The 25391-nt window shown below is 42.5% G+C and overlaps 1 protein-coding gene across 6 annotated transcripts in view; it reads right to left on the bottom strand.

Annotated features, from left to right (window-relative positions):
• Positions 1–25391, bottom strand: part of TJP1 (tight junction protein 1) — a gene marked incomplete at its 5' end in the record, with an annotated part of 330702 nt that overhangs the window by 290599 nt on the left and 14712 nt on the right. For 5 of the 6 annotated variants that reach the window (XM_079914047.1, XM_079914041.1, XM_079914051.1 and 2 more), the window contains one exon: positions 16659–16778. Coding sequence is in view for 5 of the 6 variants with exons in the window: in XM_079914041.1 (XP_079770167.1) it covers positions 16659–16778 (120 nt within the window). Of the gene's footprint in view, positions 1–16658; positions 16779–17329; positions 18457–25391 lie in introns of those variants that run through there. The other variant, XM_079914054.1, reaches the window with a different exon arrangement.

The raw sequence follows: 25391 nt of genomic DNA, 5'->3' as shown, positions 1-25391 counted from the left end.
TGCTAAACATGCTAAAATGAACAGCACAGCCCCCCAACAAAAAATGATGGCCCCCAAAATGTCAATGGTGCCACTGTTGAGAAACCCAGCTCCAAGGCAGAAAGCACAAGAAAAGAGCCAACTCTCAATGGCCACGGTGTAAGAAAATACCTGTCTTTGTAATTGCCATTTGTCTTACTCCCAGATAAGAATTCTTACTAGAATGCTGCCACAATAAATGAAGCGATGTGGAAAGTTGTGGTATCCAGGATTTAACGGAGTGGAGACACTAGTCTCCTAGTCAAAGAGGTTGGCTCCATCCCGTGAATGGAACATGGTGCCCACTGAGCTTCTGTACCGTGTTTTCCTTCAACAGCTCGCTGCTGAGAAGCAGTTGGAGGTTTTCTTTATACTAATGTTGCAATGATTGCTACCTACGTGCTAAGCATTCTTCTAGTCTGTATAAATATACCTAACCTTCACAACAGTTCCATGAGCTGACTACATCATCTCCGCCTCACAGATGAGGCTCAGGTGGGTAAGGTAACTTGTCACAGTCACACAGCTAGAAAGTTGCTGAGGTGACATCTGATCCCTGGCAGGCTGATTCCAGAGCCTGAGTGCCTAACTCACTGCTCTCCTGCTTTGGCACACTCAAACTAACCTACACCTCTGTGTACTCTTGTGAGAAGGAAAATTGTCCTCCAGGAAGATTATTCTGACATATTGTCCAATGAATTATCCATAGGAGTGACTGTTTCCCCTCATCCTCACCAACAGCGGGTATAATGCATTTTTAAAAACCTGTCATCCACCATTATTATTTCTATTTTTCATCTCCTGCCTTAGAATGAAATTATGCATCTTTTCATGTGTTTATATTTGCACTTTGTTTTTCTGTGAGATGCTTGCCTCTTTTTCTATTGGGATGTTTATTCTTTTCTTTTCAGATTTAAAACACTTCTTTGTTTATTAGGAACATGTAACCATTGATCATCATTGGCCACTTGGGCCAATATTTTGCCCAAATTTATCTTTTGTAGCTTTTATTGTACTTTTCTTTTTCTGTGCAAAGGAGCTTAATTTTTATGTCCTTGGATTTATCAATCTTTTCCTACTTGGCTTCTTGAGTCTGATGTCATCCTTGGAAACTTCTTACCTATAAAGTATTATTTAAAATATTTACCCCTGTTTCCTTCTTATAGATTCTCATTGTAGAACTCTCATCTTTAATCCATCTGAGATTAGTACACTAAATTTGCATATGAATGCGTATTTTGACACAGTAAGAATCACAGATAGATCATGTATATTCTTAACATAATGCAGATTTCAGTTGAGGTCACTCTGTATTTTGAGATTTACAAAAAATTTGACCCAAATCCCCATTGCACACCTGGAGGGAAGCCCAAACCCCTTTCCAAGATTTCTGTGGGCCCCACAGTTTAGTCTGATTCTCTGCTCTGGCTGAATCATTGAGCTCCTTTGTTTCCCTCAATCCTCACCGTATTCTGCTCTCTGTTCCCTCAGCCAGATGAGAAACTCAACCTACCCTTTTTCTTTGGTAGAAAGCCCCTCACATGCAGATCTCTCTATAGGGTCGGGGTGGGAGGTGGAGCTTCCCTGCTGCCACATCAATTGAATAGTAAAGTTCTTTGGTCAACTCACACAGTTGGGAATTTCTAACTGGCATATTCCTCCAGGAGTCTCAGGCTTCTACCCAGTTTGCTCAAACATATATACTATATTCTGCTTCCCTCCCATCTTTTTTCACCCTTCCCTGAACTTCTGCTTAGTTTTTGTGCCAAATAGTGTTACTATTTTCTTGTTGGGCATTCCAGGGCAAGCCACTCCCTCAGGGCTTTGCCTTCCAATCAAAATATTTTTGAAAACAGAGAGACTATTCCATCATTAAACATACCTTGGTACTATGTATTTAAAAATAAATTAGTCTTTCTGCTACAGTATTTGAAAGTCTTTTCAAATAATGCAAATTTTTCAAATGGCTTCGTAGAATTAAGGTAATCGTAAGGCTTTCATTCTTATTAATGAATGGAGTTCCTAAATCAAAGGATTTTTTCATTCTTAAATTAAGCCTTGCTTAGTAATACTGTGTGTTTCTTGAGATACATTTTCTTTAAGTATATGTTGGAGACTTGTAACTAAGTTCATAAGTAAGACTTTAAAATAGGGATGCTTTGTGAGTGTGCATATCTGTGTGAGAGCCACCTGCCTCAGCTTTTAGAAGCCATAATACCGTAACTTAGGAAATAAATTAGGAAGGCTCCCTTCCTCCTCTGTGCTTTAGAACAGTTTGAACGCCATTGGAGTCATCTTTTCCTAGAGTGGCTTTATTTATATAAGACAAAGTATACTTCAGAAGAAAGAAAATTACCAGAGACAAGGAGGAAAAACACTTTTAACTATAGAGGAGCAAAGATGAGAATTACATCTAACTTCATCTCTGAAACCATGTAAGCAAGAAGATAGTGGAATGAAATATTTAAAGAGAGTGAATGCTAATGTAAACTATGGACATTAGTTTTTTTAAAATGTTAAGTCCCTCCCCATTTAATAACTTTTTTTCTTCCAGTATATTTTGTCTTGTATTAATATGCCACTCTGGCCCTCTTACAGTTGCTGTTTGCACAATATATCTTTCCCAACCTTTTACTTTCAACCTCTTTGAATCTAAAGTGGATCATAGTTGTTTGTTTTTTTTTTAAAATCCAGCCTGACAATCTCTGACTTTTGATTGGAGTGTTTAATCCATTCACATTTAATGTTTTTATTTATCTAGTTGGAACTATCTCTGCCATCTGGACATTTGTTTTCTATACAACTCTATGTTTTGTTCCTCTATTCCTCCTCTACTGCCTTTTTTGTAGTAGGTAGATATTTCCTTGTGTATCATTTTCATTCTTTTGTCGACTTTTGGACTATTTTTGGTTTTAGTGATCTTCTTAGTAGTTGCTTTACATCTGAAGCAATTACTACTGAGGGGATTAGAGTTGGTGTCAGGAGACCCGTCAGAGTTACCACGTGAATGCAAACTGCCGTCCACGCTCTCCTGCCTGCTGGAGCCACCGGCTTCTGGAAGCTGATCTGGACCACTCTTCCTCTCTGGGGATTGGTTTTGCCTTTCAGTCCCAATTTGGCCTGTTGCCCAAGTCCTGGACTTCAGGCTGAGCCTGATGGAATCAGACCTTTTGACCTGGCTCTTCTTGCAGTCACTGACTGTGATTCCAAGGCTTTCTGAGTTTTGAGCAGCTCTACTCGCCTGCCAGAAATCAGTAAGGAAGCTCCTTTATAGGTGCTGAAGCGGGGGTCTGAATCAGACAATACTGAAAGGTTCTTTCTAATTCTTTTATTCCCCGATTGCCTTAAAATAGTATTTGAAATATTTCTCACCTTCTGCTGTTCCCACGCATCAACTCTTTGAATCTGGTACGAAACAAGGTATCTGTTGTGTGCTTTTAACACCTTTTTGCCTGAGTTCAGCTAAACTATTACTGAAGTTGTAACCCTTTTATGATATAATTATAAAATTATAAAAATTTAGTGTTAGATTTTTGTGTTATGAAACTACAGAATATCTTAAATATGTTTCCTGATAGATCTAGGGCAGCAAATCTCTTCTGGATACTTTTCTCTGAAATTACACTGAAAGAAAGAAACAGCTGTCAGGAGGTTGCAGGCTAAACTGTTAGATTGCTGACTCAGTGCTCTGGAAGTTACAATACATCCTAGAATGCAAGTCACTTGGCATGACATTCAAGTACTCATTTTCTTTTTTTGAAGGTTAACGTAAATTCGTTGTGGGAGGTTGAGAAGAGGACACGGGAATAACTGGAAAATGCAAATGCATGGGCCAGTAACAACTAGTATTCTAGCTGTACAGGCATGGTCAAACACACAGGTCATATGCAAAATATGATTCATGTCTAATTTATGATGCAGAAAGCCTTGTGTTAATAATGGTTCTCTTTACCCATTAAAGCTACTGAATTACATATTTCTTTGTTGCTTGGTCTTGTTTTCCCCTGAAAGACCCTATCAAACAGTTGTAATGAAAGCAGTATTTTACAAATACAAAACCAGTGCATTTTGTCCTTAAGCCATATTTCATTTCAACCTCTGTCATCTCATCTTGATGTAGAGTCAAGAGGCTTACTGCCCGGGGTAGAGAGCGTATATGCGCCCTCTTTCGCATGATGCTAGGCTTGAAATCCAGGCTTTGTGCATTTGGTCGATTCACTGAATGGCCATTCAAACAGGCCTAGACCTGACTTGGAGCTTAAACCATCTCCTAAAGTGAAAAGAGAAGAGGGTCCTTTTATCTATCTCTGCTGGGCCTCAGGGCTTTCTTCAACCTGGTACAAGGAAACTCTCGCAGAAGAGATGTAAAGGGAAGCCCAGCTCCTCCCCTCTGAGAGATGGGGGTAGGAGAGAGCAAGAAGGGTCCAGCTACAGGTCAGTCTGATGTCGGTGCCGAGTGGTCCTCACGAAGCGCCAGCAGGAAGGGGTGTAGAACGCACGGGCTCCGCAAGAGGCTGCTGGGTGGGGTCCCCTGAGCAGACATGAGCGGGCCCAGCCTCCTGAAGAGCACAGAGCCCAGAGCTCAGCGAGAGAGTTTTCCAATCCCCACCAGCAAGGCCCTGAGCTGAGAGCCACCGGGCCACCCTGAGTCCTGGTGGTGGGGCGAGGCCAGGCTGCAGGGGCCCCGAAGGAGCTGCAGGGAAGACGATGCAAGCTCTTGGAGGGGCTCAGCCAGTGAGATGGAAGAGAAGCTGGGTCCATCGGGGGCCATGCCACCCAGGTGGGAACCTGCAGGTCCCCCCCAGGAATGAGCAGCCGCAGCCCTCAGCTCGGAAGCCAGCAGGGAGCCCGGTGCCCACACAGCCAGGAGTATCACCAGGACCCGGAGGAGGACCATCCCGCAAGAGGACACTCGAACAGATGGAAACAGGGGAGGCTGGCCAGTGACCAAGCAACCGATTAAAGAATCATTTGCCTCTAAACCTTAAACCTCATGGGCCACTTAGTTGGGTTCTGTTGGTTTGTTTGCTCTGCTTCCCTGCAAACAGGTACTTGAGGAAGGCAGGAAATTTGTGTAAACACAATGAGAAACATTTTCTCTGCACATTCCAGCTGTGGCAAGTGCCGCTGCAGGTAGGTAATAGGTTGAAGGAAGCACATGTGAGTGCACATGCACTCACACTTGCTGTAACTCAGGAACGGAGCTTAAGGGAGTGAGTGTGAGGGGCTCACAGCTGCCTTCCGGCAGGAGGAGTCCTGGACATCCTTGCTCAGTCTTTTATACCGGGGCTTGCGGCACCTTTTCAGAAGAACGTCCACACACCATGTTTTTTCTTCTTTTTAAAACCACTTTACTGATGTATGACTGATTTACAAAAAGCTCTATATTTAATATATGCAAACTGATGAGTTTGGAGATAGGTATGCATCTGTGAAAACATCACCACAACCAAGTCCTTAACTCCTTCTTGTTCTTTTTTGAAAATTTTTTCATTTTATACTGGACTGTAGTTGATTTACAATGTTGTAACTTCAGGTGTACAGCAAAGTGATTCACATATATATATATATATATATATATATATATATATATACACATGTATCTATTCTTTTTCAAGTTCTTTTCCCATTTAGGTTATTACAGAATATTGAGCAGAGTTCCCCATACACCATTTTAAGAGAGGATTTACCAACACAGGAAGCTCCTGGTCCTTGAAGCCAAGTCAGCATCAGCCAGTTCTCCTCCAGAGGAAGAAAGCCCTGCTGTGCTCAAGGCCCTGAACCACTGCCCGCTTCCAGCATTCCAGGAACCCTGTGTCTGGGAGCTGGTCAGCCGCTCGAGAATCAGCATCTTCAAACACATGATTATGGGTGTTACACACACATGATTTTACTTCTGTAACTAATTTTTGTCAGATTAAGTGTTTACCCATCTTAGAGTTGTCAGAGCATAGCAGTGGGTGACAGACTGTCTCCTTCAGGGCATCGCAATGCGGTGAGGGGGTCTTGGGGGTCTCAGCACAGTGAAATTGCTCCCCTGGGGAGCTGAAGATGTTTCCCATCTTCCTATCTTCCCTCAGACCACGCCAGGATCAACACTGAATCACACTGACCCTCCCAAACACTTTCCGAAGTTTCCCAACCCTTGAACTTAATAATGAAGTTTGAAAAGCTACACATTATTTTCCCTTTATTGTATTGAATATACTTATCTCTGTATCCAGTATTTCACCTTTTTTTTTTTTTTACTAGTCTCTGAAACAACGGCTGTGAAGGCCTCTTTTCTACCACACTGTGTTGATTTGGGTTTTCCTTACCTTCAAAAATGTCTCACTGCATCATCCTTCTCTAACCCTGCCCTGTCACTCCCTTTTTCCCCATTTTATTTCTCTTATCTACATCTATTTTTATCTCAGCTCAGACACCAGAAGAATTTCTAATATGCTCATTTTAAAGTTTGACATTATCTGTTGGGATCAGAGGTCAGAATCTGTTTGACGTTAGGAAAGCTTGCGATGGCCAGCAAATTGAGGACTGTGGGATTCTTCCTTTTGTGGAAGAAGAATGTGCTGGGGTTTTTTTTTGTTTTTGTTTTTGTTTTTCTGGCCGCACCATGCAACTTGTGGGATCTTAGTTTCCCAACCAGGGATCAAACCCGGGCCCCCTGCAGTGGAAGTGCAGAGTCCCAACCACTGCACCACCAGGGAATTCTCAAGAATGTGCTGGGGGTTTGATAGACCCTAAGCCGTGGAGTTGTTTGTGTTTGGAGTCGGGCACACTGGTCATAGCGCCATTTTTGGAGCAAGGTGCCCCCAACAGTAGCACTGGAAAATGCCATCTCAAGGGGGACCCTGGACATTCCCTTTTCTGATTTTTCTTCCAGAATATCAATGATCCAGACTCTGTAGGACTTCCTGAAGTCTTTCCTGTTGAGCTCATCCTCTGTTGAGCCACGACTTTATCAAATTATGGTACCACATGCGGGCCTCTCTTCTCACTGGAAAATTCCAAAAGCAGCCAAAATTCTAAAAAGATAAGCTAATACACATGGGAAAGGCCAACTGTTCCAAACCATAAATTAAAAAAGACGTTCAAAGAACTGATTGGCTGAGGTCTCAGGCATGGGCACAGCATCTGTCTCCACTGGGGTTTGTCAGGTATCTTCGAGGGGCTCTCTTGGCATTTGGGGTGGGACAATTCTTTGTTCAGAACTATCGCACACATTATCAGACGGTTAGCGTCCTGGGCCTTCAGGCACCAAGTAGAATTTCCATGTTATCATGGCAACCATGATGACCCCTACACATTTCCGAATGCCCCCTTGGAGGTGGTCTCTCCTCCAACCGAGATCCGTTAGCTCTGTCCTAAAGAGTATGAATGAATGATTTCAGAGCACTTTGTTTAGTTAGAATTTCATGTTTGTAATAAATTCTTTAGATCAAAAGCTACATTTTTAAACTTCCAGTGAGTTGGTAGAACGACCAGATCCAGCCAGAATTGTGCGAGTCTCCCGCTGTCGGCCCTTAGTTGTTTAGAGCCTTTCTGCATGAAGTGTGTCCCCACAGGAGCAGCTCATTAGAGCTTGTTAGAAATGCAAAAGCTACTGGATTAAAAACTGTATTTTAGGCAAGATTGCCACTGACTCCATACGCACTTTAAATTTTGAGATGCAGTGCTTTAGAGAATACCCTGGACAGTCTTGTGACAGCTCTTATAGTTAGACTTTTCCCCACTCAGTGGCACAAATGATTTCGATCCCAACCCCAAATGGTATTAAACGCTTCCCATTTGCACTTTGCCATTGTGATGGGAGCAGCAACGACTCTACCAAAGACCCACTGTGTTCCTCACCAGCTTGGGCTCCAACCACATCAACTAAGCTCTCTTATAATTGTGAGAAAGCCAGATTATTAGGTGATCTCAAATATTCCTCTTGTCGTCTATGACAGTGTTTTTCATTCCCATTATGGTTTATCACAGGATATTGAATATAGTTCCCTGTGCTATACAGTAGGTTTTGTTGTTTATTTTACATACAGTAGTGTGTATCTGCTAATCCCCAACTCCCAATTTATCCCTCCCCCACCCCAGCAACCACAAGCCTATTCTCTATGTCTGTGAGTCTGTTTCTGTTTTGTAAATAAGTTCATTTGTGTCATATTTTTTTAATTTTTAATTTGTATTTATTTTTTTACAGAATTAACTTTCAGACATTTTCTCAATTAAAAAATTTTTTAAATTTATTTATTTACTTACTTATTTTTGGCTGCATTGGGTCTTAGTTGCGGCATGCAGGATCTTTCCTTGCAGTGTGCGGGCTCTTCCTTGCAGCGTGTGAGCTTCTCTCTAGTTGTGACACGTGGGCTCCAGAGCATGGGCTCTGTAGTTGTGGCATGCAGGCTTAGTTGCCCCATGGCATGTGAGATCTTAGTTCCCCGACCAGGGATCGAACCCGTGTCCCCTGCACTGGAAGGCAGATTCTCAACCACTGGACCACCAGGGAAGTCCCTGTGTCATATTTCAGATTCCACATATCGGTGATATCATATGATATTTGTCTGCTGCTGGCCATCTGTATGTCTTCCTTGGAGAAATGTCTATTTAGGTCTTCTGCCCATTTTATTTTTTTTAACATCTTTATTGGAGTATAACTGCTTTACAATCGTGTGTTAGTTTCTGCTTTATAACAAAGTGAATCAGCTATACATATACATATATCCTCATATCTTCCCCCCCAAAAAAAATGGTTCTGAAGAACCTTGGGTAAGGACAGGAATAAAGACGCAGACATAGAGAATGGACTTGAGGACATGGGGAGGGGGAAGGGTAAGCTGGGATGAAGTGAGAGAGTGGCATGGACATATATACACTACCAAATGTAAAATAGATAGCTAGTGGGAAGCAGCCACATAGCACAGGGAGATCAGCTCGGTGCTCTGTGACCACCTAGAGGGGTGGGATAGGGAGGGTGGGAGGGAGACGCAAGAGGGAGGAGATATGGGGATATATGTATATGTATAGCTGCCCTTTTTTTGATTGGGTTGTTTGGGTTTTTGTTTTGTTTTGTTTTTTGTTATTGAGTTGTGTGACCTGTTTGTATATTTTGGAAATTAATCCCTTGTTGGTAGCATTATTTGCAAATATTTTCTCCCATTCAGTAGGTTGTCTTTTCATTTTGTTTATGGTTTCCTTTGCTGTTCAAAAGCTTTTAACCTTAATTAGGTTCCATATGTTTATTTTTGCTTTTATTTCAATTACTCTAGGAGAGGGATTTAAAAAGATATTGCTGTGATTTATGCCGAACAGTGTTATTCTACCTATGTTTTCCAGTAGGTTCATTTCTTTTTTTTTTTTTAATGCTATGATTTTTTTAAAATGTTAAAATCCATTTGTTTTATTTATTCTTTTATTTAATTTTTTATTTTATATTGGAGCATAGTTGATTAACAACGTTGTGCTAGTTTCAGGTGTACAGCAAAGTGATTCAGCTATGTATATATACATATATATATACTTTTCAGGTTCTTTTCCCATTTAGGTTATTACAGAATATTGAGCAGAGTTCCCTGTGCTATACTGTAGGTCCTTATCTCTTTTAAATATAGTAGTGTGTACATGTCATTTCCTTTTGAGAGAGCTATGGAAGGGAATCTTCCTCACTTCCCTTGCTCATCCCTGTGTAGAGAAATGAAGATGACGTGACACTACAGGCATGGCCTTGGAGGAACTGGAGTGCTTCGATTAAGCCAATCCTGAAGGCTGTTCTACTGAAGTCCTTCCAGGTATAGGACAGAGGGTCTAGTCGACTAGGTTAGAGTCAGAAAGCAGTGACATGGGAGCTATACATGTAAATGTGAAGCCATTTCAAGTCCAACTCTGGTGTGGCTTCCAAGCTTTTGGTTTACAACAGTAAAATCATCTCTCTGATGTATAGTATGTTATGGTTTAAAATGTAGTCTCACATTCAGGTCTTGTTTGAGAGTAACTGTGCAAGGCAAGGCCTATGCCCCACTGCACAAGTGAGGGAAGGAAAACACAGTGGGGGAAAGTGCTTGTCCAAGGCCACTCATCTTGTAAGAGGCAGAACTGGAATCTGACCAAAGTTTGCTTCTACATCAAGGTTACTTTCCCTGACATTCCTCCAAACCCCAGGCTGCTCAGATCAAGGCACTTGTACCCACAAACGTGTAATGAGGGCCCAGGCTGCCCTCCAGACTGGCGGGACCAGGAATCTCTAGATGGTCAGCAAGTAGGAAAGGGCAGGAAAAGCCCCACTGGGATACAACTGCTGTCACTAAGGCTGCTGCCACCATGACAGTATGACCTCTAACATTTGACCCTGCTCAGTCCTCAAGATTCAGTGGCCCAGGAGCCAACATGTAGCCTCCAGGCTCCACTAGGGCAGGAGAAAACGACCTGGTGCCCCTCATCTGATGGAAGATTCCCCAAGATGAACATTAGGGTGCTATGCTAGGGACCCCTAAATGGCAAAGATTCCCCCAATCTCTAAGGCTCCTGCCATCTCCAAAACTCTGGTGGCAAATGCAATGAATAACCTTTAGTCATCTCCTTCCTCTGGAAAGTTTTCTTTCTTTCTTTTTTAATTAAGGCTTCAATTAATTTAAAGAGAATTTAATCCAAAAGATGAGAGTAGAGTTGATGATGGTGTCAGGGAGCTGACGTTAATCAAAAGTTAGGAAAAAGATACATGTGAGCAATAACATCGTTGGATTCAAATTTAGTCCCAGAGCTACAACTGAGTCTGTGAGTGTGTCATTTGGACACATGCTATGTGTTGCACATACCCTTTTGTTTCTGCATGAGCCCAGGCAGGCCACAGTGGTGTTGTTGCCTTTTGTTTTTAATCCTAGATTCGTTTTTAGATCCTAAAGCACAAAACGGAATTCAAGAAGTGTGAGGACTTCCCTGGTGGCGCAGTGGTTGAGAGTCCACCTGCCGATGCAGGGGACATGGGTTCGTGCCCCAGTCCAGGAATATCCCACATGCCACGGAGCAGCTGGGCCCGTGAGCCATAGCCGCTGGGCCTGTGCGTCGGGAGCCCGTGCTCCGCAGCGGGAGAGGCCACAACAGTGAGAGGCCCACATACCGCAAAAAAAAAAAAAAAAAAGAAGTGTGAATTTACTTGAACCAAACTGAAAAAAGGTTTTATCAGCCTCTGCAAAATGCAGCTGCAGAATTCTCAACAGTTTTTTTTTCTCTCAACAGTTTTAATTATAACACACTAAATAAATACAGTAAGCAACTCTTTGCTCTGAGGTTGAAATCTCTATCTATTTTTATCTCCAAGCAGATAACAGACCAGAAGGGAAAGTTACTACATTGTGAGTAGATTATTGAATCTAAGCATCAACAACTTCTTTGACATTATTTTGTACTGCATGCTGAAGAAAATCATTTACCTAAAAATATTACTGTAAACAGACTAAGCAAAAAAATTTAAGACTTTTTAGAAGAAATTTTCTTCCCACAGGCAAAGAAAGAGTAAGCACATGAAAAACACTGCTGTGTACATTGTGCTCTCTCCATACAATGGAATATTATTCAGCCTTAAAAAGGAAGGAAATTCTGGGGCTTCCCTGGTGGCACAGTGGTTGAGAATCTGCCTGCCAATGCAGGGGACACAGGTTCAAGTCCTGGTCTGGGAAGATCCCACATGCCGCTGAGCAACTGGGCCCGTGAGCCACAATTACTGAGTCTGCGCATCTAGAACCTGTGCTCCGCAACAAGAGAGGCCGCAATAGTGAGAGGCCTGCGCACTGCGATGAAGAGTGGCCCCCACTTGCCACACCTAGAGAAAGCCCTTGCACAGAAACGAAGACCCAACACAGCCATAAATAATTAAATAAATAAAAATTAAAAATATATATATATAGTGTGCCAACAATAGAGATATATTCTTTCAAAAAAAAAAAAAAGGAAGGAACTTCTGACACAAGTAACAACATGGATGCACCTGGAGAACATTATGCTGAGTAAAATAAGCCAGTCACAGAAACACACATACTGTATTACTTCACTCATGTAATGTCCCTATAGCAGTCAAATTCACAGAGACAGAAAGTAGAATGGTGGCTGTCAGGAGCTGGGAAAGAAGGTTATGGGGAGTTATTCTTTAATGGATGCAGAGTTTCAGTTTTGCAAGATGAAAAGAGTTCTGGACATGGATGATGTTGATGGTTGCACAACATTATGAATGCATTTAACACCACTGAACTGTACACTTTAGAAATGGTTAAGATGGAAATATAAAAAGGATCATACACCATGATCAAGTAGGATTTATATCAGAGAGGCAAGGATGGTTTGATATCTGCAAATCAATCAGTGTGATACACAACATTAACAAGGAAGGATAAAAATCACATGATTATCTCAATTGATGCACAAAAAGCATTGACAAAATTGAACATCCATTCATGAAAAAAATTCTTATCAAAGTTGGTATCAACTGTCACTATTTGCAGATGACATGACTATATATAGAAAGTCTCCACCAAAAAAACTATTAGAACCAATCTATGAATTCAGTAAAGTTGCAGGATACAAGATTAATATACAGAAATCTGTTGCTTTTCTATAACTAATAATGAAATATCAGAAAGAGAAAGCAAGAAAACAATCTCTTTTAAAATTGCATCAGAGAATAAAATACCTAAGAATAAATTTAGACAAGGAGGTGAAAGACCTATACTCTGAAAACTATAAGACATTGATGAAGGAAACTGAAGATGATACAAAGAAATGGAAAGATATTCTGTGTTCATGGACTGGAAGAATTAATATTGTTAAAATGTCCATACTACACAAAACAATCTACAGATTTAAACCAATCCCTATCAAAATACCCATGACATTTTCCACAGAACTAGAACAAATAATCCTAAAATTTATGGAACCACAAAACACCCTGAATTGCCAAAGCAATCTTGAGAAAAAAGAACAAAGCTTGGAGACATCATGGTCCCTGACTTCAGACTATACTACAAAGCTACAGGAATCAAAACAATATGGTACTGGCACAAAAACAGACACATAGATTAATGGAACAGAATAGAGAGCCCAGAAATAAACCTACACACTTATGATCAATTAATCTATGATGAAGGAGGCAAGAACATACAATTAATGAAAAACATTCTCTTCAATAAGTGGTCCTGGGAAAACGAAACAGCTATATTTAAAAGAATGAAATTAGAACATTTTCTCACACCATATACAAAAATAAACTCAAAATGGATCAAAGATCTAAATGTAACATCAGAAACCATAAAACTAGAATAAAGCATAGGCAGAGCAATCCTTGACATAAATCAAAGCAATATTTGTTTTGGATCTGTCATCTAAGGCAAAGGAAACAAAAGCAAAAATAAACAATGGGACCTGAGTAAAATAAAAGCTTTTGCATAGCAAAGGAAACCATAAACAAAATGAAAAGAAAACCTACTGAATGAGAGAAAATATTTGCAAATGGTATGACCAATAAGGGGTTAATATCCAAAATATACAAACAGTTCACACAACTCAATATAAAAAAAAAACAAAATTAAAGTTTTGAAAGAACTTTATTAAAAGAACCCAGTTAAAAAATGGGCAGAAAACCTGATGAGACATTTTTCCAGAGAGGACATACAGATGGCTAACAGGCACAGGTAAAGATACCCAACATCACTAATCATCAGAGAAAAGCAAGTCAAAACCACAATGAGATATCACCTCACATCTGCCAGAATGGCTATCATCAAAAAGGCCACAAATAACAAATGTTGGTGAGGATGTGGAGAAACCCCTACACTGTTGGTGGGAATGTAAATTGTTGCAGCCACTATGGAAAACAGTATGGAGATCCCTCAAAAAACTAAAAGGAGAACTACCATATGATCCAGCAATTCCACCCTGGGAATATATCAGAAGAAAATGAAAACACTAATTCAAAAAGATGCATGCATCCTAATGTTCATAGCAGCACTATTTATAATAGCCAAGATTTGGAACCAATCAACCTAAGTGTCTATCAACAGATGAATGGATAAAGAAGATGTGTCATATATATATATACACACACATACACACACACACACATATATACATATATATTTACATATATATATATATATATATATATATATATATATCAATATACAATGGGATACTACTTGGCCATAAAAAAGAATTAAATTTGTAGCTTTGCAGACTAGGATGGACCTGGAGTATATTATGCTTAGTGAAATAAGTCAGACAGAGAAAGAGAATGCTATCACTTATATGTGGAATCTAAAAAATGAAACAAATAAATGAATGTAACAAAACAGAAACAGACTCACAGATATAGAGAACAAATTAGTGGTTACCAGTTGGGAGAAGAAAGAGGGGAGGGGCAAGGTAGAGGTAGGGGATTAAGAGTTACGAACTACTATGTATAAATAAACTACAAGGCTATATTGTATAGCACAGAGAATATAGCCAATATTTTATGATAACTTTAAATGGAGTATAATCTATAAAAATATTGAACCAGTATGTTGTACACTGAAATTAATATAGTGTTGTAAACCAATTATACTCCAGTACAAAAATGGTTAAGATGGTAATTTTTTTCTTTTTGTCAGAGTACTCTTTATTTATTATTTATTTTTATTTTATTGAAGTATAGTTGATTTACAATGTGTTAATTTCTGCTGTACAGCAAAGTGATTCAGTTATACACACACACACATACACACACACACACACATATATATATATATATACATTCTTTTTCATATTCTTTTCCATTATGGCTTATCACAGGATATTGAATATAGTTCCCTGTGCTATATAGTAGGACCTTGTTGTTTACCTATTCTACATATAATAGTTTGCACCTGCTAATCCAACCTCCCAATCCATCCCCTCCCTACCCCCTCCCCCTTGGCAAACATAAGTCTGTTTTCTATGTCTGTGAGTCTGTTTCTGTTTTGTAAATATGTTCATTTGTATCATTTTTTTTTAGATTCCACATATAAGTGATATCATATGATATTTGTCTTTCTCTGTCTGACCTACTTCGCTTAGTATGATAATCTCTAGGTCCATCCATGTTGCTGCAAATGGCATTATTTCATTCTTTTTTATGGCTGAGTAGTATTCCATTGTATATACGTACCACATAAGATGGTAAATTTTATGTTATGTATATTTTTACCACAATAGAAAAATTGAAAACAGGGACGTCTCTGGTGGTCCAGTAGGTAAAACTCTGTGCTCCCAATGCAGGGGGCCTGGGTTTGATCCCTGGTCAGGGAACTTGATCCCACAAGCTGCACCTAAGAGCCAGCATGCTGCAACTAAATATCCTGTCACAACTTAAAAAAAGATCCGCATGCTGCAGTGAAGTTCCCACACGCAGCAAAGAAGATTTTGCATGCTGCAACTAAGACCTGGTGCAGTGAAAGAAAGAAAGAAGGAAGGAAGGGAGGGAGGGACGGAGGGAGGAAAGAGGGAAAGAAGGAAAGAAAGAAAGAAGGAAGGAAGGAAGGAAGGAAAGAAAGAAAGAAAGAAAGAAAGGGAAGGAAGGAAGGAAAGAAAGAAAGTAGGGAGGGAGGAAGGAAGGAAGGGAGGAAAAAAGGAAAGAAAGAAAGAAAGAAAGAAAGGAAGGAAGAAAGAAAAAATTGAAAAAAAAATAAAACAAACAAAAAACCCCATACTGCTCTGAAATAATTTTAAAGTGTAATTCTCCTCTTAACTTTCAGAAGAGCCCTTAGCAAGGGCAGAACGCTCCCTTTCTCACCTCTCCACAGTTGCCGGGGCCTTGGCACTCAGGCCATGAAAATGAAGAACTCTCCAGTCACCACCGCAGCTGGGTTCTGGGGACAGTGGGGATCCAAGAACAGAGCGCCCTGGCGTGGTCGGCTGGGGCCTTGGTGAGGGCTGCAGGTTGAGGGAAGGCCCGGGGGATTGCATACCTGCCCTTGGCCTCACTTCCCTGCTCTTCTCCTAGATGATTCTATCAGAAATGATTTGGGCCCAAGAATGGGCTTGTGATGCCAACTCTAGGCTGAATTCCTCCCCTGCATGTGGGCATAACATCGTAGACCCCGATCTTCCGTAGCAGCGTAAGATAGGGAGGGCAAAGCCGGGAGCAGAGAACAGACGTTGAGAGGTTCACTCACTTATTTTCAAAGCAGGCCACACTACCGATGAGGAAACAGGTGCACGGAGGTGAAGAGCCTTGCTGGAGACTGCGCTTCACCCCAGCTCTGTCTGACTCAAAGCTTTGAATTACATCATAATTTCTCAAAGAAAGGGTTAGGGAACCGTTGACCGTAACCACTTGCCTTGGCCAGGCATGATGATAACCGTTTGCCTGAGTTTTCTCACAATAGGACGTCCCGATAAAGAACTCAGTGCTGCCACCGAAAACAAACTGGGAGAATTCGGGAGGGGCCGAAAGGAGGGAGGGAGAGGAAGATATGTCCAGAATCCTCCTCACCGGAATCCATCTTGGCTGAGCCATGTGCGAGCCACCAGGAAGGACCCTGAGTCAGAGGGATTGGCCAGAGACAACCCGGAAACTAATCCCATCACCATAAAACCCTGAGACTGCAAGCCACGTGGAGAGCGGTACTCCCGGCTTCCCTTACCTGCTGCTCTCCGCCCAGGCGCCCCTTCCCAATAAAGCCTCCTGCTTTGTCAGCACGTGTGTCTCCTCCGACAATTCATTTCCGAGTGTTTGACAAGCGCCCACTCTTGGGTTCCCCTTCCTGCAACAAAAAGGTTGATCCTCACAATTACGATAAAATTAACAAGCAGCCTAAAGGGCTTGTTTGGGAAATTCAGTCAAATGGCTACATAACAAGTTTAACATCAAAGGCAGCCTCATTGAATGCTTACATTATGTTTTACCATACGCAGTTATTAAACCACTTAAAGATGTTTCAGGACTGAACGGGTTATTTCTCTATGATGCATTTCTAATGAAAGGAAGCATGAACTATTATTATTCATTATAAAATGTAAAACAGGAGATTTCACAGACAATCAAACCAGAGTTTAGAACTGGATCCTCTTGCACTTTCCCCCACATGATGATATGTCAAAGCCATTCCCTTCTGCAGGCTTCTGCTGGCCTCTAAGCACCCTGGACCACCAGCTACGGGGTGCTGCCTGCCTGATCCAGCCAAGAACACACCAGGAACACGCCCCAGGGAGAGGCATCATCTTCCACGGAGCTGTTGAAAATACTGGGGCTTGTTGCCATGACTGCCTTCACCTACTCTAAGGATTTATCAAGTGAACAAAAATACATTAAAACCTCAGTGCTTGGCTTGGGGTTTTGAAGATCAGTGGCATCTATTGTTGGGATAGATCCTTGGGACTTTCCCAGCTCCTACTGATTGATTGATTAATTGATTGTGGTACGGATGCCCGAGGGCTCTGTGCGCAGCCCAGCTCTCTCTCCGTTGCCAGTTCTCCCGCAGATCCTCAGCTGCAGCTCTGGTTCTTGCCTCTTCATTCACACCATCTGGGACCTGAAACTTGTCTGTCCTGTGGCCCCGGAACCTTGACTGGGCAGCCTCTCCTGTCGGCCCCCAGGGAGGTTTGGCTGCCTTTTCTGATTGAGGGCTGCGTGACTGAACCACACAAAGTTGCTGTTTTTGTTGGCTATTTTTGTCCTGCAAAAAGGAGAGTTTCACATCCTTCACTTTCATACTTCTGGAGGAGTAAACAACCTGCTTTTGTTGCCCAATTCAGGGAACAAATGGTTCCTTCGTCAAAGAACTTTTGTGAGCCAAACAATGCTTGTTTGATGCCTGTTTCCTCTTCAGTGACACGTGTGGCACCATCACAGGAGGACCATACTCTCTCCTGCCTTCCTAGGGAGCTCCTGCCCTTTGTGTGACAAGTGCCCTTCCTCTGGGCAGCTCCACTGTGATGAACTTTTTCTGAGGGTGCAGTGACAAGAAAAACGTGAAATATTGTTCCTGTTACCTTAAGTAATAAATCACAATTTCTTCCATTTTCTCATTGGCTAAAAGCTTTACCCAACTTTAACCTTTCTTCTCCATTATGTAAATAGCAAAAAGAATGTGATGTGTGCACCCAAACTTAGACTGTTTGGAGCTGGAAACATCACTGACCTCTTTGTTTACTGTCTTAGAATCTTTGCAGCTGATAAATGTGTTTCTTCTTTCAAATGAACTGGAACAGATGAGTTGCCACAAAGCCTGGGTCTGAGCACATCGTAGGAGAATGTGCAGCTTCTCCACGGCTGGTGCCGGCCCATCTCGTAGAAGCTCAGAGGCCCGAGGAGGCCAGCCCCAGCTGGTCCCAGGAGAGGACCATGGTCAGCTCCGTATGCGATATCTCACTGCCGGAAAGGGATTTGGGGTGCATCGTATGAATACATACATACAATTATAAAATAAAAATAAAATAAGCAAAGAAATGGAGATGGAGGAGAATGAAGGTAAAAAGTTGAGGCCACGTTTTTCTTTTTGCTTATTCATATTTTGAGTTTTCTCACTTTCCTTATCGACTTGTAGGAGTTCCTTGTATATTCCAGGTCTGTGCTCTCTAGTGAGGTAGCCACTGGTCCCATGCGCCTGTTAGAATGACAATTAACTAAAATCCAGCTGCTCAGTCACACTGGCTGCATTTCAAGTGCTCATTAGCTGCCAGTGGCTTGTGGCCAGCACAGACCTGGAACATTCCCGTGAGTGCGACAAATCTTCTCAGACAGAGTGGTTGTATCTATGAACCCCTTGTCAATTTTATCCATTTCAAATCTTCTTCCAGATTATTGTTTTCTGCTAACTTTGACTAAGACGACTTCACTGAACCACAGGTAGAGTTTTTAGATGGTCTTATCCCTCCTATTTTGCCCTGTCGTTGATGCATTGAGGGTCTTGTTTGAATAGTCTCCTCCCTGAGGTCGCCAAGACATTTCCTTTGACCTTTTTGCATCTGTTATATGGTTTTACTTTTCCTATTTTTTTTTTAATTTGTATTGGAGTGTAGTTGATTTACACTGCTGTGATAGTTTCAGGTGTACAGCAAAGTGAATCAGTTATACATATACACATATCTATTCTTTTTTAGATTCTTTTCCTATATAAGTCATTACAGAGTACTGAGTAGAGTTTCCTGTGCTGTACAGCAGGTCCTCGTTGGTTACCTATTTTATACACAGTAGTGTGTGTATGTCAATCCCAAACTCCCAATTTATTCCTCCCTCCCCTTCCCCCCTGCTAATCATAAGTTTGTTTTCTACATGTGTGACTCTGTTTCTGCTTTGTAAATAAGTTCATTTGTACCCTTCTTTTTTTAAGATGTTGGGGGTAGGAGTTTATTAATTAATTAATTTATTTTTGCTGTGTTGGGTCTTCGTTTCTGTGCTAGGGCTTTCTCTAGTTGTGGCAAGCGCAGGCCACTCTTCATCGCGGTGCGCGGGCCTCTCACTATCGCGGCCTCTCTTGTTGTGGAGCACAGGCTCCAGACACGCAGGCTCAGTAGTTGTGGCTCACGGGCCTAGTTGCTCCGCGGCATGTGGGATCCTCCCAGTCCAGGGCTCGAACCCGTGTCCCCTGCATTAGCAGGCAGATTCTCAACCACTGCGCCACCAGGGAAGCCCTGTACCCTTTTTTTTTTTTTGATTCCACATATAAGCGATATCATATGATAATTTGTCTTTGTCTGACTTCACTCAGTATGGCAATCTCTAGGTCCATCCATACTTTACCTATTAAGGTATTGAATCCAACAGGACTTTGCCTCCTTTACACAGTGGGAGGGAGGAATCCATTTACTGAGACAGGTCTCCCCATCACTGCTGCAAACACATGGGTCTTCTCGCCACTGGTCTGGAGCGCTGCTGCTCTCCCGAGCCTGTCCCAGGCCTGCGTGTGACTTGTTGGTCCGTGGCTCTGTCCCGGGCTGCATCCACCTCTTTGCTTTTCCTCTGCTGGAGCACGCTGCCTTCTTGCTACAACTCTGTGGTGTGACTTCATATGGGGGTTGTGCCCTGCAACCCCTGGCTCTTCTTTTGCCAAAGTGTCTTAGCCATTCATGGACCCTACCCATCTACATGCATTTTAAAATCCATTTTGTGAGTTCCTCAAACATACATATCTATCTATCTATCTATCTATCTATCTATCTAAAATTGGCAATACTAATGAAATACGCTCCTTTAATTTTAAAAGAGTGTACGTATGGGGCAAGCTCTGAGATCTCCTTTTGAACCTAAGAATGAAGCTGCAAGTGTTAACAGTGATTAAAAATCCATTCCATGGAGTTTCAATGACTCTGGAGCACCTGTAAATGCTCATTTCCAAAGTGCTTTGCTTTTGGAGGCTCCCAATGAAGGCAGTGTGTTGCCATGGTAACAGTTACTTTTAGTTAGTACTTTTTATAGATTTAAGGGTGACACCCTGCAGTCTCTTCCTACAAATGAATAAATCTTAAGGCAGTGTGGTACTTCATTTAATGTAGATATTTAATGGCATAGAGTTGACTTGAAAGAACCAGAAATGGGAAATTTTGTATTTGATGTAGACACACTGTTACCAGGGCTACAACATTTTCATCAATTTTTTTCTTTTTTTTTTTACAAAATACAAGTTAATCTTTTTATCCAATGAAATGTATTAAATATGGATTTAATAAATTATGGCAGAAATATATACGTGTGTCAGGAGTTTGCCCAGATCACTGTTTTTTACCTTGGGGCAGAATCCCCAGTTGCTGTTGGGAATCTGAAGACTTGAAGAACGGTGTCTCCTGACCTGATGGGGGGAGGTTACAGGCGCCCGGGGAGGAGGGAGCTGGTGGGCCTGGGTTTGGATACTAGCTCTGCCCTTTACTGCCTGTGAAGGCCTGAGCTTCAGAAGATACGGTAACCCCCATCTTCTACTCTGCAGAGCAACATGATGACTGAAAGAGATCCATGTCAAAAGTGCAGAGGGAAGGCAACAGAGAGTGGTCCTCGGGGGTACCCGGCACCAGGGAACAGACTGGACCCTCTGTTTCCGTGCAGGGGCCATGGAGCACAGAGGCAAGGCCTCGGACAGGGGGCAAGGGCCTGGGCAGAGGGCCTGGGGCTGGTGGGGTGAGGATGGTCAGTGAGGACAACGGGGTGGCGATCAGAGGCCCCAGTGTAGGCTGAGAGCTCTGTACTTTACACAGCAGCCAGCTTGGTGACCAGAGTGTGGCAGAGGGAAGACCTGGCAAAGCTAAGGGGCACAGAGAGGCTGCCACGAAGGCCGTGTGTGCCCCCGGCCCGAGGAGAGCAGGGGTGACCTCAGGCAGGGATCTGGGAGGGAGGTGACACTGTGAACCTCAGTCACCAAGAGGAGGCTCCTCTGGGCATGGAGAAGCAGAAGGAGTGGAAGGAGCCAGGGCTTATCCTGAAAGCTTTCAGCTTCGCTGATAAACAAGTGTTTAAAGAACAGCGACAAACATAACAATATGTGGTTTGAATATCTGACATCTGTCCTTTAAAAAAAAGTTTCAAAATGCATTTATGAGCATTATCTCATTTGGCTCCCACAAGAGCTTTGTGAGCTAGAACAGGCAGACTTTACATCCTTGTCTAAAATAGGAAGAGACCGTTTCTAGAAAAGTAACAACCGCAATGAAGGCAAAACAATTTCCAGGCCTTATTCTGTCTCCAAAAAAAAGAAAAAAAAAACTGGCTTCTTTTGCCTCTGTGGTTCCACATCATGGCCAAGGTCAGTCTCATATCAGTTCTCTGGGAATCAGGAGGAAATTGCTGAAGAATGGACACGCCCAGGAGCGGTCCCTTAGACTTCTCAAGGACAGAGCTGGTTGTCCAGATGACAGACCAGTTCATTGTGCAATGAAATGAAGTATACATGTCCTACAGGTGGTGAAAACAGGGTGCTTCCCAATCTATGAGCTCTCCCACAACTCACATGGGTGTGGGCTGAGGTTTTGGGACACCTACTGGGAATACAACTCAGCCTATCATCTGGGTCCATGTGACCTCCATCCCAGCTGCCGTATTGTGGTCCCTGATGTTTCCACTCCTCCAGTCCCCTAGGGAGTTAGGAGCTTCCCACACGGCTGCCAGTGACACCCACCTCCTGGTATTCATGACTTTGTGTGTATGGGCTGGACCAGTGACTTGATTTTGAGGAACAAAATACAGCAGAGATGATGGGGTGTCACTTTTGAGAGGAGGTTATAAAAGACTGTGACTTCCCTCTTTTTCATATACGCTGTCTTTCTGACCCTCCTCACACATTTGCTCTGATAAAGTGGAGAAGGTCACATGGCAAGAAACTCTGGGCAACCTCCGACTAACTGCCAGTAAAGAAGGCAGAGCCTCATCCTAACATCTCACAAGGAGCTGAATCCTGCCAACCACCATAGGAGTGAGCTGGGATTTCATTGTTCTCCTTTGGAAACTTCAGATGAGACCACAGCCCCAGCTGACACCTTGATTACAGCCTGTGAGAACCCCTGAGCTGTGTAACCCAGCTAAACTGTGCCCTGATTCCTGGCCCACAGAAACGATGAGATGATAACTGTGTTTTTTAAGCCACACACTTTGGGGTGATTTGGGGGTAATTTGTTTTGCAGCAACAGATAATTAATACACCTAGGTTCCAACACTTGGGGCTATCTTTGATCCTATCGATTACAATAAGGCATGTAGAAGTTCTCCCGCCCTTTTCTCAAGGCCCCTAAATTTATGCTTCTCTGGAATCTGAGGGAAGATATTGGGGAGGAAGATAATGCTTAGGGAGGAAAAGATCACTCCGTATCAGCCTCCAGGCACTCTTTCCTCTGCTGGACAACCACTTGTCCAGCTTTTTGCCTTCCTTGCTATTCTGCCTTGGACTTTCTATGTTCCAAAACTTAGCTTGAGTCCAGACTGTCTTCTTCTTCATCCTTGACCTGGATTCCAACTCCAGAGCCTGGGGTTGCTGGGGTTCTCAGCCTGACCTGGTCAGCAGATCTTTTATCGCTGCTGCATTTGATGGTTGGTCTGCGGTGTTCTTGTCCTCGTACAACACCCACACAGATCAAACCTCCTTAGCAGCCCTGCAGGATGGCCTGATTCCCCGCCCGGGCAGTACACTGCCAGGCCCCCGACTAGCTCCCAGTGCCCAGCCCTGGTGCATGGCTCCCTGACTGCTCTGCTCAAGCTTTTCATATCACTGGCCTTCGCAGCCCCGCTGCCTTACAAGGCTCACACAGTCTTTCAAAGGCCTGTGCCAAGTTCTGAGCTCCTTCCTCCTGTCTGTCCAGGGGGGTGGGATGGGACTTACGGACGGGCCAGCTCTTCGGGGGAGGTGTGAATGCAGCAGCTTCACGGAGAGTTTGGCACCAGGCCCGGCCACTCAGTGGCACCGCAGTGACTCACCAAGCACTGGGGAGTGGGGTGTGGTGTCAGAACCAGGCTCCAGGCCCTCTCAGCAATGACGAAGCAGACCGTTGACTTGGAGCCATGAAAACAGAGTAAAAGTTCCTTTTCCTGGCTTCCAGGGATTGCCGCAGATGGATGGATGCCAGCCACCCTCCCAATCTGTCCTCATCCTGAGCCCTCTGCTCCCGCCACTCTCTAGTCCAGAATTCTTTACTTTACAAAATATTTAGTGGGACTTCCCTGGTGGTCCAGTGGTTAAGACTTTGCCTTCCAATGCAGGGGGTGTGGGTTTGATCCCTGGTTGCGGAGCTAAGATCCCACATGCCTCACGGCCAAGAAATCAAAACATAAAACAGAAGCAATATTGTAACAAGTTCAATAAAGACTTTAAAAATGGTCCACACCAAAAAAACAATCTTAAAAAAATAAAAATAAAGAATAAAAAAAAAAGGATAAAAAAATAAAAAATATTTATTGAATGGGTGAACCCCACAGACATTATGTGAAGCAAAAGAATCTGAATACGAAAGACTAAATGCTGTGCACTTCCTTTAGATGGCATTTTAGAATAGGCAAAGTTCAGTAAAGTGAAAAAATATCCTACTAGTTGCCTCTGGTTGGTGAGGGATCGTCTCACCAGAGATGTGAAAGAACTTTCTGGACAGATGGAGATGTTCTCTGTCACAGGGTTGGGGCACCACAGGTGTATTCATTTGCCAAAATCGTACAGCCAGCTTTGTGGTTCTGTCACTAAGTCATTTTGATAGATGTAAATTTTACCTCCAATAAAACTAAAAAATAATATTAAGTCAGGACAGGGAGTGGGTGGGTTTACAAAAGAAGCAGAAATGGCAGAATGTGGATAATTCTTGAAACTGGGTAATTGGTGCACAGAGGCTCATTACATTATTCTGTTTACTTTGAATATGCGTAAACTTTTCCATAATAAGGCACTGAAAAATTATCTACCGAACACATATTCTGTACGAGACGCTAAGCTAAATGACACGGCCCAGGCAGACAAGGCTGCAGATACAAAAAGTCAATTAAAGATGGAATTTTTACTTACAAACATTAAGTTTCTTGAAAGGGGGAAATGTGGAAAGAAATGCTGACCATTATTAATATCTTAAATTGTTATTCATTAACAACCCCTAAGTGTCGTTTATAATTTGCCACAGATATGTATGCTTAGGAGGAATACTAATGATACTCTCATCAGATCTATAGACAAAATTGCTCTGAGATATCTTGTTTCTTCCCACTTCTATACCTTTGTTTTTGCTCTTTCCATGAATGCTTGCTTCCCTCTATCCCTCCAAACCTATGTAAATTCCACTCATGATTTAGCAGCACTACTCAAAACATGGGCCCAGGAAGATGCAGACCTTTTACCAGGGGTAAATCCACCTGCTGCTTCTTTCATCAAGATTGTCATGTTATGTTATCCTCATAAGAAGAGCAGCAGAACTAAACATTGTGCTGGGTGATGTAGTTGATTTACATTCTGATTCAAGCTGGATTCTTAGAGCAGCAGCCAGCCCTGGGACCAACACTAGGGCAATGGTTCATTAGATTCACCTGGGGAGCATACAGGTCCACTAAAGTAGAATCTCTGTTGTGAGTTCACCACGTGATTCCAACACACAGCCAGCCGTGTGAACCAGTGATTTATGAACCGCATAAGTCACTTCCCCTCCAGGAGTTTCTCTGTGCCGGCTCTGGAAGAGTTTTCTTTTATCCAACACCCTCCACATTGCTGACTTCCAATCTGCTGTCTAAGTGTCTGGGGCCTTGTACTGTTTCAAACCGTCATGCTTGGTTTCTTCAGTAAAGATATATGGGTATGTGTTTTTGAGGGTAGGGACCATCTTTTACTTCTTTGCATCCCTCCCAACACTTAGCACTATGGTGCTCAGTACACATTTGTTCAAAATGTTTTTTTAGAAAATGATCAAGTATTTCCTTATTAAAACTTGCC

This window comes from Stenella coeruleoalba (genome assembly GCF_951394435.1).
Source record: "Stenella coeruleoalba genome assembly, chromosome: 2".
NCBI classification, from domain to species: domain Eukaryota; kingdom Metazoa; phylum Chordata; class Mammalia; order Artiodactyla; family Delphinidae; genus Stenella; species Stenella coeruleoalba.
This window is presented reverse-complemented; position numbering and strand designations above follow the sequence as displayed.